Genomic DNA, 15590 nt, shown 5'->3' with positions numbered 1-15590 from the left:
AGGGTGTTTTCAACCATAAAATACTGTAACAACCATCTGTGTGCTTATGTCTTTGCTCTTATCTCCTGTTATTCCTTTAGACTAAATTCTAAGAAGTAGAATTCCTGAATTAAAAAGAACTAGGCTTTACAGTCTCTTACTTGGCAACTTGTTTTCCAGAAAGAATTTAAAGTTTTGAAATCAGCATGAAGTATCCATGCTCCATAGAGTAAATATCCTGAGTTGGAGTTTTGAAGATAGTATAGGGAAAAGGGATGGGAGCGGAAAGACATTTTTAATTTTTTTGTAACTTTGAATAGATCTAATATACTCACATTTTTTCTGAATTCAAAAGGTACAAATGAGTGTGTAGTGAAAAGTCTCCTCCCACCCCTATCTTCTGGGTATCCAGTTCCCTTCCTTGGAAGCCAGTGTTTTTCTTTTTTCCGAGAGAAATACTTTATAGTATCTGTGTGTGTGCATTTTCCCTTCTTCCTTTGCTTTTTAGCACAGATGTTACTGTATCAAATACACACTTCTGCACTAGGCAGATTTTTACTTAATACATCTTAGGGGTCAGTCCACATTAATACATTATTACATATATAATACATATATACATATATAACACATTCATGATACATTAATACATAGAAAACATTTTTTTGATATTACACTCTTCCATTTTATAGTGGTACCATTATGTTATTTTACCGGTTCTATTGATACGTGCATAGGCAAGATTAGAAACAATCTAGTATAAACTCTTAGGAAATTAATAACCACGTACTTAAGGCATATTAACACATGTAAAGTATATCTATAAGCTACATTCCTTCTGGGTCACAGGTTATGTTCATTTGTCATTTTGAAAGTGTCAGGTTGCCTTCCATTTATATGGAGGAATAGGTTATTCTGGATAATGGGATATTTTTTATCACTTGGGCACCAGGGAGGTACCTAAGTGGGAGTTTCGGATAGTTGAAAGAGCATTGAGAGATGGGAAAAGGACTTCAAAAATGAAGATAGTAAAGGATAAAAGAGAAAGTTTGCTTGCCATTTTATTGAGGACCTTGGTGGTAGTGGCCACCCACATACTAAAGAGACACTCCTGAATGTTTATTCAAGAAACATACTGGATCCCTTCCTGTGTGCCAGGGTCTAGTAATGCAGAGATGCATAAAGTACTCATAAAATACTAACCCAGGCCCTGACCCAAAGAAGTTCACAGTTTAATGACGAGATGAACAAACAATATAAAATGAGATGTGCTGCCATAATTGCCGTACCTTGAAGATGTGAACTTAAGTCAATTGGTCAAAAAATGAAAACATGAATGTTTAATATTTGATATAACTTGTAAAATAATAGAATCTTACTTTTAAAGAAATGTAGAAGTGACTTTGGGTGGCTCAGTCAGTTAAGTGTTGGAATTTTGATCTCAGCTCAGGTGTTGATGTAGGGTCCTGAGTTCAAGCCCCAAATTGGACTCCATGGTGGGCCTCACACTGGACCTGGAGTCTACTTTAAAAAAAAAAAAAAAGAATTGTAACGTTTTAGATTAACCTTTTACTTAGTGCAGGAGATCCCTACTTCACAAATTCTGACTACTGGTTATTAAGCCTCTACTTAAGTATCTCTAATGACAGAGAAGTCATTATCTTCTGTGGGGCAGTCAGTTCATTATAGGGAGGAGCTGTAGTTCGGAAATGATTTTTATGAAACAAAATTTACCACATCCTGACCTCATGATTTGATTTATTATTGGAGTAAGGTGAATTGACACTACATCTATAAAATGAGGTGGTTGTCTCCACAGATCCAAAGTTTCAGATCGAACTTTGTTGAATTCATTCTTTGATTTTTTGACTCATATTTACACGGCAGATTGATGTTCAAGTAACATGTACTGATTACTTATTATTTGGACATTTGTGGAATTTTGTGTCCAATTCTCCCTCTGTTTCCCCCATCACCATGGCTACAGTTAATAGTAAATGCTGTTGACTCTTTTCAAATCTGTTGTTAAACAGATTCCCCAAATCTGCTAAGCAAATCTTTATTCTATACTTGTGCAGTTTATTTTATTTTGAGACTAAATGAAAGCCTTTATATTAATTGCCCCTATTAAATCTCATCTTGCCATTTAGGCAGCCTGTTCTTAGTGTGGGTTTCTCTGATATCAGTTAACATAATATCAACTAATTCCATGGAGCTCAGGAGATCAGCAAATGGAGGTATTGTGGAGAAGCAAGTGATTGAGAATTTAAGTGGGTCCCTAGTCTTGCAAGTTGGAGTTGTATGTGAATCAAAAATGATGTTTCTTAAGTGCTTGGACTTTCTGGAGAAATGTCTGGATAAATCATATTTTTGTTTTGAAGCCCTAAATTTGAAACTGCAGTGTTAGCTGAACTAGACTAGAGAATTCACTTTAATGTTGTATGGTACTTGTTTTTTGTATTTTGTATTTTTGTATTTTGTATTTTGTACTTGTATTTTGACAAGCTGACTTTGACATTACTGCTGCCAGGTGATCTAAAGGGGTGGAGGTGAGAAGAACTGAGTTCTTTTCAGTTGAGTGCTTTGAAGACCAAAACTCAGTTGATGGTCAGGGTTTTAGTCTTATTCACAGAGATTTGCAGCATATTCAAAAGAGGAAGAGAGCATATATATGCTTTCCCCAGAGGTGGAACTGGAAGAGGAAGAGGACAAATCCCTCAAGAGAGGGCATGGCTTTGGGAGTAGTGGGGAGGGGAAGGCCGAAGAGCTGGAGTACAGACATAGACTAGCCTGTAATAGGGTAGCCATTAGTACCTGAAAGGATTTGTTTCAACTTCTAACTTTGCTTTTGCTTTCATCTTTGCTAGCAGTTGTGTGAGCTTCTGTGTTTCTTTTTTTTTCTCAGTGTTCCAAGTTTCATTTTTTTAATGAACACCCAGTGCTCCATGCAATAAGTGCCCTCCTTAATACCCACCACCAGGTTTACCCATCTCCCATGCCCTCCCTTCTAAAACCCTGTTTGTTTCTCACAGTCCACAGTCTCTCATGCTTCATCTCCCCCACTGATTTATTCCACTTCACTTTTACTTTCCTTCTCCTAATGTCCTCCATGTTATACCTTAGGCTCCACAAGTAAGTGAAACCATATAATTGACTTTCTCTGTTTGACTTATTTCATGCAGCATAATCTCCTCCAGTCACATCTATGTTGATACAAAAGTTTGGGATTCATCCTTTCTGATGGTTGTGTAATATTCCATGGTATATATGGACCATATCTTCTTTATCCATTCGTCTGTTGAAGGGCATCTCGCCTCTTTCCACAGTTTGGTGATTGTGGCCATTGCTGCTATGAACATTGGGTTACAGATGGCCCTTCTTTTCACTGCATCTGTATCTTTGGGGTAAATACCCAGTAGTGTAATTGCAAGGTCATAGGGTAGCTCTATTTTTAATTTTTTGAGGAATCTCCACACTGCTTTCCAGAGTGGCTGCACCAACTTGCATTCCCACCAACAGTGTAAAAGGGTTCCCCTTTCTCCATATCCTCTCCAACTCTTGTTGTTTACTGTCCTGTTAATTTTGACCATTCTAACTGGTATAAAGGTGGTATCTCAATGTGATTTTGATTGGGATTTCCCTGATGGCTAATGATGATGAACAGTTTTTCGTGTGTCTGACCAGATGGGATTTATCCCTGGGATGCAAGGGTGGTTCAGCATTCACAAATCAATCAATGTGATAGAACAAATCAATAAGAGAAGAGAGAAGAAACACACGGTCCTCTCAATTGATGCAGAAAAAGCATTTGACAAAATACAGCATCCATTCCTGATTAAAACTCTTCAAAATATTGGGATAGAGGGAACATTCCTCAACTTCGTAAAATCTATCTATGAAAAACCAGCAGTAAATATCATTCTCAATGGGGAAAAGCTGACAGCCTTCCCATTGAGATCAGGAACACGACGAGGATGCCCACTCTCACCACTGTTGTCCAACATAGTACTAGAAGTCCTAGCAACAGTAATCAGACAACAAAAAGAAATAAAAGGTATTCAAATTGGCAAAGAAGAAGTCAAACTCTCTTTCTTTGCAGATGACATGATACTTTATGTGGAAAACCCAAAAGACTCCACCCCCAAACTACTAGAACTCATACAGCAATTCAGTAATGTGGCAAGATACAAAATCTCACAGAAATTAGTTGCTTTCTTATACACTAACAATGAACATATAGAAAGGGAAATTAGAGAATTGATTCCATTTACTATAGCACCATGAACCATAAGATACCTTGGAATAAACCTAACCAAAGAGGTAAAGGATCTGTACTTGAGGAACTACAGAACACTCATGAAAGAAATTGAAGAAGATACAAAAAGATGGAAAAGCATTCCATGCTCATGGATTGGAAGAATAAATATTGTAAAAATGTCTATACTGCTCAGAGCAATCATACCTTCAGTGCCATCCCAATCAAAATTCCACCAGCATTTTTCAAAGTGCTGGAACAAACAATCATAAAATTTGTATGGAACCAGAAAAGACCCCGAATTGCCAAGGAAATGTTGAAAAAGAAAAAGCTGGGGACTTCACGTTGCCTGATTTCAAGCTATATTACAGAGCCGTGATCACTAAGACAGCATGTTACTGGCACAAAAACAGCACATAGATTAATGGAACAGAATAGAGAAGCCAGCTGTGGATCCTCAACTCTATGGTCAACTAATCTTTGATAAAGCAGGAAAAAATATCCAGTGGAAGAAAGACAATCTCTTCAATAAACGGGAAAATTGGACAGCTATGTACAGAAGAATGAAAATTGACCATTCGAATATGGTGTGTACACCATACACAAAGATAAACTCGAAATGGATGAAAGACCTCAATGTGAGGCAGGAATCTGTCAAAATCCTAGAGGAGAACATAGGCAATAACTTCTTCAACATTGGCCACAGCAACTTCTTTCAAGACATGTCTCCAAAGGGAAAGGAAGCAAAAGCGAAAGTGAACTTTTGGGATTTCATCAAGATAAAAAGCTTCTGCACAGCAAAGAAAACAGTCAACAAAACAAAGAAGGAACCCACAGAATGAGAGAAGATACTCGCAAATGACCACAGACAAAGGGCTGATATCCAAGATCTATAAAGAATTCCTCAAACTCAACACCCCCAAAACACAATCATGACAAAAAATGAGCTTGTTTTTAACAGTAGCTAAGTAGACTGAATAAAAGGCATTGTGCATGTCCTTCACTAGCCTGTTGGTGCATATTTGTAATATTTAGAAATACTCTCTCTATATAGTAAAGTATAATTGTGCTGTAATGGGAAAGGAAAGGAAAAGAAGGATCATGACCAGCAAAATCAGAATTCAGTCTCTGGTGAGAGAAATCTTCATCCCTTTGTACCTTTTTAACTGCTGAGCTGTCTCAGCAAGAAAGGGGTCTTTTTTTTTTTTTTTTTTTTTTTTATCACATATACCACTATTAGAGGAATAATGTTGTATTTGGTTTTAAACGTTTTGATTTTGCACTAAAAAGCAAGCCAAGCAGAGCATTTCTTGGAAGTTACATTATGAGTCTGGAGCACAAGTATAAGGTCAAGAAGTATAGAGACGTAGATCTGAGATATCCCAAAGGACTATCGACTAAGTTAGGGAAGTGTGATGTCATATAAACTAACAAAGTTGTGTCAGTGTGTCTCATATCCTAAAGAATTTTAGAAAAGAACATTGTGAATTCACGAGTGAATTTCTCCAGATGTTTTGGTCAAGTTCTTGTTAGAGTGAAGGAAGGATTGAAAAAGGAAAGAGTATTGAAGTATATACATCAAAAGGGGGATAAGCTTTATAGACACTATCACTCTTGGCCTGGAAGACAAGGTTTCTGATACTAGTTTTTATTTAATCAGCAAAGGTCATAGATATCTGTTTTGTATACTCTTCACAAGCTATCTACTATCCCAGTTGTCTAGCCAGATACTTAAGCTTGTGAATCAACCCATGGTGGTCTTAGCATTTGGTAGAAGTATGGTGTTTTGATGTTTGACCTCCAGACACTGAAATGAGGCAATGATGGAAATTTCCTTTATAGTTGGGATGAAGAGCTGGAATCTCAACTTGAGATTTATCACCATCACTGAAGATGATAACCTCAATGATTCTGCCATCTCTCATTACTGTTGCCGCTTTCTTTGATGACATCTAGATGTTCAGTTTCTGACAGTCTTTCACATCACACCAACATCTTCAAATTTTGAAAATTCTTTGATTTATTCTGCAATCTTTGGAAATTTCTATTGCTAGTAATTTTATTTCCTGGCACAGGATTGACAATTTTCTGTGAATACAACAGGTATGTGCTGAGCCATAATGAAATCTTTATGAAGACTAATGGGGATTAAGGTTAAGTTAAATTTTAGTTTCAGGAGAGCTACCAATGCAGATGAGTAAGATAGTGATTAAATGAATAATCCCTTCCATACGTGGCCAAGTTTGCACATGCAGAAATCGCAACAACTGTAATCATGTCTTAACTTTCTGTCTAGAAACTGGAGTTTTCTTTTTACCTTGATTGTAGTGCAGATGCAAATTTCAGAAGTTTAAGTGTGGGCAAATATGTATTTTAGAATGGAGGAAGTATTGGCTGCTGGTAGATATTAGGGCACAGAAGCAAAAGGTGACCAAGGTAGGAGAAATGTCCTCAACAGGGAATTTCATTCTTATCTTTGCTGTCGGGCAAAAGAGTCAAACTAGAGGTCCAAACAGGAAGCTGTACTGCTGAACCACAGGGGGAGTCCTGAAAGTTGAGTTACTTAACATAAGGATACCAACACAGAAACATACAGATACCAACACCATCACATTTGTGATGTGATGTAGTAGGAATTTACATTGACCTCTAATATGGATGGAGTATTGTTAAATTATTTTGGTACTCTTAAGGTTTGTTTTTTCATTGATAACATGATAGAACTGAATTAAAATGAGATGATCTTCCAGGTTTCCTAGGGCCCTGTTTGTTTAGATTGTAGAGTGGAATTTTACACGTTACTTTGGGGAAGATGTGTTTTTCTAGTGGCCTACAAATAAATTGTGTTTGGAACAATGCCATTTATTATATTTGATAATTCTATATGGCCACATACGATTTTATATTAATAGTTTCAAAATGTGCTGATAGATAGTATCTCATTTGATGATTTCATTGAGATGATGAAATAGGTCAGGAATGTATTATGTTCATTTTGTTGATAAAATGAAACCATTATGGTTAGTATCTTGAATAGTTATTTAAATTTGATAGTCTCATTAACACATTATAGCCACCAATGATGAAATCCTACCACAGAGAAAAGAAAACCCTGTCAGGACTGCTTTCTCACCTTCAACTATTGATCAGTTTTACATATTCTCCAAGTTCTGATTTGGATGTCCTGGGCAGCTTTTCTTGCCTTCCCTTCTACGTTGGCAGAGTTAAAGCACTTTGATCATTCTCTTCCAGCATCTGGATTTTAATGATCTGTTTAATGCCTTACTTTTCCACCCTGGTGAGTTCCTTCAGTCCAGTTTGTCTTATTTATCCCTCTACCCCACAGCCTGCTCAGCATCTGGCCTATGGGTATGCTCAATGAAAAATGGCAGAATTAAATGAAAGTCAAGTTGACGAGGAGAGGCTGATGTTAAGGGATAGGGTGGCATGGGGCGTGAAATTATGGGCTGTGGGGTGGGAAGAAGCCATTGTTGTATACCTTTGTTAGGTAGAAATTTTGCCCTGTACATGCATTTGAAAATCAACAGAAACAACAATCTAATTAAGAAAGGGAGATAACGAGGGGTCAGATCTATCTATTAATAAGTTTGAATTTTTTAAAAATGGGAACTAAAGTTCATGAGTTCATGGGGATTTTTAAATTACCTTATTTTTTCCCTAAACTATATTACTGCATCTCATATTTAACAGCAGTTTTGTATTCAGTCTCAACTCTGATTTAAAGTGGTAAAATAGAAGTTTAAAATTCCTTCAAGAGGTAAACCCTTACCTGGTTAAGCTTCATGTTAAGTAATGTTTCTGTTTGTCCAGCGACCTGTTCCTACTGAAAGACTCTTGTTAAGAGAACCCCTTTAGCACAGACTTTCTCAAACTTGCCATAAGTAATGACCTCTTTAAAAGAAAACATATGGAATGTATTTGTCATGTTACTTTAATTATATAGCTATGAAACTAGATATAAATTTTTTTATTTTTGGCTCATTTAAAACTATAAACCAAGCCTGCAAATTAAATATAAAGACAACTACACAACTAACAGATTTCAAGTTAATATTGTTATTCAGTGTGACAGGTGATGTTTAGGTTTCACAGTAGGAAAAAAAAGAGCCTTAAGTCTCATTCCATTTTAAATCTGTTTCTGTATTTTAACTTCAGTGATACTAAAAGCTGCAAGTACCCATTCTAAGTAATGTTGTGCAAGGTGCTATTAATGACTTCAGGCTTTGTTTCTAAGTTCAGGATTGTCAGACCTCCTATCTAACCAAAACACTTGCCAGCAAGCATTCCTCAAATACCAGTTTTAATGAGATGTCAGCTGTGGTGTTCGTTTGAAGATGAGGTTAACGTTATGTCATTACTGAAATCTTTATTAAATGGTTCTCTACACTAGCTCATGCTGGAAATGGGAATGGAAAAATGTCACTGGATACTTCAACCACATTTAATTCTAATCAACTTTTGCAATTGTACTACAAAGATAGGATCCATGTAATTATGGTAGCATATGTATGGTATTAGCTTTGAATATACCATGCCGGTCTTATCATATGCTGTGATGATTCTAGATTCCTTTATTTTTCACTGTTGGTTACAGTTATTGTCAGAGCTTTGCTTATACAGAGTGCCATTAGGCCATTTGGCCTGAAGAAGATTTTAACAGAACTGAAGAAGCATCAGTGAAAGCCTTCTGATAGTTTTTGTTTAGATTGTGGTTACTTTAGCATTTTTATCATTCATTTTAGATTATCTTATTTATTTAGATTATCTTTTAAATGAAAACATTAGCAAAATTTTGTACACAATTCTTAGACTCCCCTTCTCCCAACATACTTGTGACCTCCTGTTTGGGTAACACTTGTTTTAGCATACATTTTTGTGATCACCAAGTTCAGGATTCAGTGGTGGGAAAATGAATTTTAAAAAACGTGGCCCTTCTTAGTGTGATGAGAGACACTTTAACAGCAAACTATAAATAGATTGATTTGTTCTATCTGAAAGGTATACAAAGAGGACTATGGGAACATATTGTAAGGACCTGCCACTTACCTTAAGAGTAGGGCAGAGTTTAGAGCCTATCATGAAAAATCTTGTTTGAACTAGGCATAGAGATAGTATATGTAAAGACCATGGCCATGAAAGACATGATTGTTAAAATGGTAAGAAGTATGAGGCCCTAGATTGCATTTATAATGTGAGTGGTAAGTTGGACCCCAATAGTAAAAGTCTTAATTGTTAGACCAGGTGTTTAGGTCTCATTTCATATATGCTAAGGGAGAAGATGAAGATCTTAGAACTGAGAGGATATTCATGACAGTATATATATATATATAGCAATTACCACATTGTATCATGTATTATTAATCACTTATATATTAATAATTAATATATTATAATAATACTATTAATTATGTATTATCAATTAATTATGTATTAATTAAGTAATGTATCGATTAACAAGGCCTCTTTCTGTAGGCCTTGGAGCTCTTCAAGGTCTGTGACCATGGATTATACCAATCTTTGTACACTAAGCTTTTGACACAGTAACGGATAAGAATAATGATTAGAAAATATTGGTTGACTAACCGCAAGTAAAGGGGATTCAGGAGAGAATGATGATGATCTCCTATGGTGGTGGTTTTAATCTTTTGTGGGTGATAGACCCCTTTGTGATTCTCTTGGAAGCTATGAACCTCCAAAATGCAAATACATACAACATTTGACAGTTTCATGGCATTCATGTATCCCTGAAACCAGTCCATGGGTTTCTTATTCAGAATTCCTCTTTAGGGAATTGAATCTATAATAACCACCCCTAAACCTCACCATGAATAACCACCATCTCTTTTAATAATCTTTATATGTTAATATAATTTCACTTTTGGAATTTAAGGAACAAAACAGATGAACATAGGGGAAGGGAAGGAAGAATAAAATAAGATGAAAACAGAGGGAGGCAAACCGTAAGAGACTCTTAACTCTAGGAAAAAAACTGAGGGTTGCTGGAGGGGAGGTGGGTGGGGGGCTGGAGTAATTGAGTGATTGGCATGAAGGAGGACTCTTGATGTAATGAGCAGGGTGTTATATGCAACTGATGAATCACTAAATCACCTCTGAAGCTACCAATTTACTGTATGTTAACTAAATAGAATTTAAATAACAAAATTGAAAAAATTAAATAATTTGTAAATGTTAAACTATGATTGAGTCTTTTTAAATACTCATTTTGAGTTCTTACTGTGTTTGGGAGGAGTTAATTCAAACAGTTGAACGTCTAAGAAGAAAGAACAAATTTTTTTTTATAATGATTAAGGTAAAACTTTGCTAATCTGTAAAGGTAATAAGTATATTAATTAATCCAGCAACCAAGAATCACTTCCTCAAGGGATCCTGACATTCCTGAATTTGGTTTAGCAAGTGAGGTAAGGTCCCCAAGACCACCCTCAGGCTGAGTGATTGGCCAGAAGGACTCATGGGACTCAGAAAAGCTATACTCCTGGTTATAGTTTATTACAGTGGGAAAGATACATATTAAATTATCAAAAGGGAAAGGCAAATCCCAGGAGAAACCAGATGCCGGCTTCCAAGTGTCCTCAGCCTGTGCAGTAGCACAGGTACATGCCATAGCTCAGCAACAGTGTGACCGCACGTGTACGGTGTTGCCAGCCTGGGAAGCTCAGCAGAGCCTTCGTGCCCAGTGGTTTTATTGGAGCTCAGTCACACAGGCTTGTGACTCCATTCTTATCATGGAGAGTATTTCAAGGGCTCAGAGCTCATTTCCTAGGGACTGGCCAAGGGCCAGGCCTGAAAACAGGTCTTTCTTGGGAATGTGCAGGATTTGAGCAACTCAACCCTGCTGAGTTAACCCTTCCTGCACAGCAAGTTAGCTGTGCAGAGAGTTAGCTTTCTTCTGGCCTGCCTGCAGAGCTGTTCTTTTTCTAAATACACAGTCTTTGTGGACCTCCTTGGTCTCATCATAAGTAGCCATTCTGTATACTACATTACCTGAACTGTAACTTTTTCCTCTCCAAAAAGTAATTGGCAAGTTTCTTTGGACTTAAGGACATACCTGTGTTTTGCAGTTTCATGAGATTGTAAGTACCCATTCTATCATTGATTTAACAAAAAAAAATTTTTGAATGCTGGTTTTTACCAGGCCTCATGTTAAATATCGATTTACAGAAATTATTACTATGGATCTTGCAGTTTCATAGTGGAGAGAAAAAACTAGCAATTCTGGTAAGCAGTGTGTGCTTTGGACAGCATTTTACCTCATTGGAGAACATGGTGGAGAGGGTGTCCGTGTGTCTGTGTATGTTGGAAGGTGTTGGTAATTAGGGGAAGACTTCCTGAAAGAAGTCACCTCTTGAGCCACGAAGATCAAAAGATACAAATGGTCATGGAGCATTGTGTTTCTCGAACAGTGTATGGTTGGGTGTGTGATTGGAGCATTTATGTATTACTGGTGCAGTCTTCTTGGCTTACTGAGCAAGTACACTAACCCTAACTAGAAGATGTATGTGCTTCTTAGCATTTGCACAAGAGGAAAGAGTGTCTGGCTTAGTACAAATCTATTTCCATTTTACTCCATTGCCATAAATCCACCCAAATGACATTTCTAACCTACTGTGAGTAGGTAGAAGTACTTTCACACATTGCTTCCCAGTGGGGGGAATATGTGAATACATAGCTTTCAACTGATAAGAATAAGTATGACCGTTAAAAATTTAAATGTACTGTGTTCCAAATAGGAGCGCAAATGCTTGCCTTAACTTAATGAAATTACTTGTCAGAATTTGTACTTGGAAGCAAAAAGGCTTTAGAAAAAAACCTGGGTCCAGATTTTACCATATTTGGCTCATACGTATGTGTGGTTTTCACAGAATTTGGAACTTCTGAGAGTAATAAGAGTTTTGTTTTTTGAACAGTGCAGAGAAATTGTATGATTATAATAGGATCAGGAATGTATTATTTTAGGGAATATGGGATAATTTCAAGTTGTTAACCTGGAGAATTTTTTCTAAGAGAATCTTATTCTCTTTTTCCAGCATTACAGTGTTTTTGCCACCTTTGTACAAAAGACAATTTTACTTGTGTGACAGATGGGCTCTGCTTTGTCTCTGTCACAGAGACCACCGACAAAGTTATACACAATAGCATGTGTATAGCTGAAATTGACCTAATTCCTCGAGACAGACCATTTGTATGTGCACCGTCTTCAAAAACTGGGTCTGTTACTACAACCTATTGCTGCAACCAGGACCATTGCAATAAAATAGAACTCCCAACTGTTGGTAAGTTGTTGTATAAGATTTTTTTTCTTAACACTACAAGAAAAGCTGATTCCGACTATGGTTTTAGAACTGGAAGGAATCTTAGAATCCAGTTCAGAGGCAAGAAGGAACTTGTCAGTGGTTGTAGAGTTACAGGAGTAGCCAAGATCCTGACTACTGGGTGTTGTGTTGTTTGACAACGTGGTTCCAGTAATAGACTTTCTCTGAGGTCACTTAGGTCTAAAAGGCGAGCCTCTTAAAGGCGAATTCTGACAAAGCTGCCATAGCAGTATGTCCTCAGGCAGTCCCTACTTTATCCTTAGAGTGAGTTTCTTTTCCTTGTATAATCATCCAGCCTTTTAAAGTAATTGATAATGGGCAGCACTAAACAGCCCAGATGCCTTTATTTTGTAATTTTAACCTTGCTTTATCATCTTTGTGTATAAATCATATGATTTCTAAATTTTTTTGTCCTTCACTATAGTTTACATTTTACAGTGTCCAAGCAGAGTCAGGAATTTGAAGGCTTTATACCCTCTAAGGATTAGTTTAATTTTCAGGTTCTGGTTTAAGATCTTAGTCTGAGCCTATCCTTCCTCAAATCCCAAATTTCAACTGTCATAATCAAAGGAATATAAAAATGCAGGAAACTTGTATTCATGCTAGCCAAATTGATGGAAGAATACCATCCCCATTCCTGTGCTTGTGAAAACTTCTATAATTTATACTGCAGATAACTTCAGACTAGTGAAGATTGACTACCCATATGAAAAGAAGTAAGTGAAAGGACCTCTTAGAAATCCCACCAAACCTTAAACTCTGAGGGGTTTGAGGTGAGGACGTTACAGAAGCAAAGGCTCCATTCTCCTTTAGGAAGAATCACCTGGTTTCATTGCTCTGGGAGGCAGACCACGGTGCTCACTCTCCACTCAGCTGGTCCAGGCATCATGCTAACTGAAGTAGGAAGCACTGCTGTGGCCCAGCAGAAAAGGGCCAGTCCCACAGGTTACAGGGGGAGGCAGTCTTACCCTTCATTCGAGTGCTAACAGCAGAGTAAAACCAGATATTCAGCATTTTAGGGAAGCTTCCCCATGGCAAGTTTCTATTGGACTATAATTTTTCCGACTTCTGTTCAGGGTATCTGCAATTCTAATATGAAAAAGAAAATTCTAATTCCAGAATTTCCCATTTCCATTGTTTGGGCTCGAAATATCTAAATGAGGGCTCATAAAGCCTGTGAAGAACTAACTTCATTTCTAATGCTAAGCATACCTAAATCCCTCATTCCCAGGTTTCTGTTAAGCAAACAGCAAAAAAAATTACCAAATAAAAAGATTCAGTGGTTGAAAAGAAGTGAACTGAACTGGGTAGATGTCATGATAGGGAAGAACTTTCAGATAGTCCAAAGTTCGTTTTTGGTTAAAGATCACTTTTTTAGATGGAAAGCTCAATTGATTATTTTAAAAAATGTAATATTGAAAGTGAGTAGCAGACTGGAGACTAATATTTTATAGCCTAGTGTGAGAAAAGCTTGAGAAATTGTGTTACAATTCAGGGAGAAAAGATAGTAAACAGATTAAGATTAGAGGATAAATCTAGGTGACCCAATATACTTACTGCAAAAATTCCAGAAAATGGCATAGAAGCAGACAGAAAAGAATGTGCTAGCAAAATTAATGAAATTAGTGAAAAAAATACTTTCCCAAATACATATAATAAAAAAATGTCAATTTTAAGAACAAAGAAAAATATTGTTTATGCATTCAGCATAAGGTAACACTGCTTATCTCTTAGAGACAGAAAAAGTTCAGATTTTCTTCTTTTTTTAAATACCAAAAGGCAGTGAAACATCATATATTAATTGTTAACCAGAATTCTTTAGATCAGCCAAGATTTTCCATATATAAAAGCAATAGTCATCTTTAGATAATTAAGTATTCAGTGTATAAGGACTCTTCTTCTTAAAAGAAATTACTAGAATTAGGATTGGATCATAAGAAATCAAATAAATATCCCAAGAATGGGAAAGTTACTTCCTTAGTCGAAGGCTGAAGAGCAGAGGAAGAGTAAGTGGATGTTGACTGAGCTGGTGATCATGAAGCGGGTAGGGGGGCAATGGGTGAAGACAGGATGATTCACTTGTTCTGGATCTGAGCCCTGTGAGCTTCTGGAATGGATCTCTGACTAATGGGAGTAGTGGCCAAGTATAGGAAATAGGGAGGATTAAGAAATTGCGGTTGCCACCTTCAGTGTTTTTGCTATTGTTGATGTTTATTTCATTTGAGGCCCTTTTTCAGGAAAGCCATCATCTGGCCTTGGTCCCGTTGAACTGGCAGCTGTCATTGCTGGACCAGTCTGCTTCGTCTGCATCTCACTCATGTTGATGGTTTATATCTGCCATAACCGTACTGTGATTCACCATCGAGTGCCAAATGAAGAGGATCCTTCCTTAGATCGCCCTTTTATTTCGGAGGGCACCACATTAAAAGATTTAATTTATGATATGACGACATCGGGTTCTGGATCAGGTAAGGGAATTATTTTTCCTTTTTCCTAAGGAATCTTCTAAAAGTTAGCTATATTATTTATTTTATTAGTTGGTTAAGCCAATTTGGCTTAGTGTGTTTAAAACTTAGTTCAACCTTAAGCCCAATAGAAGTCTATGACTATTTTAGCATAGAAAATTAGAATGTACTTTTACTGTTGAAATAAGTAAGTCAGCTTCCTGTTTGTATAAATTGAAAAGCTTTCTCACCTTTTGACTCCATGAGATAGAAAGAATAAGGATAATTATTTTCTTATGGATGAGGCTGAAGTTGACAGATACTCAAATGATCTGCGGCTACCCATTCTATTCAGGATTGTTTAGCAGCTTTATTTTTATACTTGAAAGCAAGCATGACAGAAAATGTGTTTGGAATTGTGAAGGTTATTTGCTTTTTTAACATATGAAATTGCTGTCTTTAGCTCAGACCTATTTTTTTATTAAACTAATGATTTTCTCACTTTAAAAAATGTCTAACCTCCTTGTTATCTCATATAATTTTATGGATCCACGGCCTCTG

At 36.7% G+C, this 15590-nt stretch overlaps 1 protein-coding gene across 3 annotated transcripts in view; it reads left to right on the top strand.

Annotated features, from left to right (window-relative positions):
* The window catches only part of TGFBR1 (transforming growth factor beta receptor 1), a 55902-nt gene that overhangs the window by 16567 nt on the left and 23745 nt on the right, over positions 1 to 15590 (top strand). For 2 of the 3 annotated variants that reach the window (XR_009346317.1, XM_059141809.1), the window contains exons 2-3: positions 12301 to 12546; positions 14811 to 15053. Coding sequence is in view for 2 of the 3 variants with exons in the window: in XM_059141809.1 (XP_058997792.1) it covers positions 12301 to 12546; positions 14811 to 15053 (489 nt within the window). In the remaining variant the exon portion in view is untranslated. The remainder of the gene's footprint in view (positions 1 to 12300; positions 12547 to 14810; positions 15054 to 15590) is intronic. The other variant, XM_059141810.1, reaches the window with a different exon arrangement.

This window comes from Mustela lutreola, chromosome 12 (assembly GCF_030435805.1).
Source record: "Mustela lutreola isolate mMusLut2 chromosome 12, mMusLut2.pri, whole genome shotgun sequence".
NCBI classification, from domain to species: domain Eukaryota; kingdom Metazoa; phylum Chordata; class Mammalia; order Carnivora; family Mustelidae; genus Mustela; species Mustela lutreola.
The sequence above is the reverse complement of the archived record's forward strand: the minus strand, read 5'-3'. Positions and strand labels throughout refer to the sequence as shown.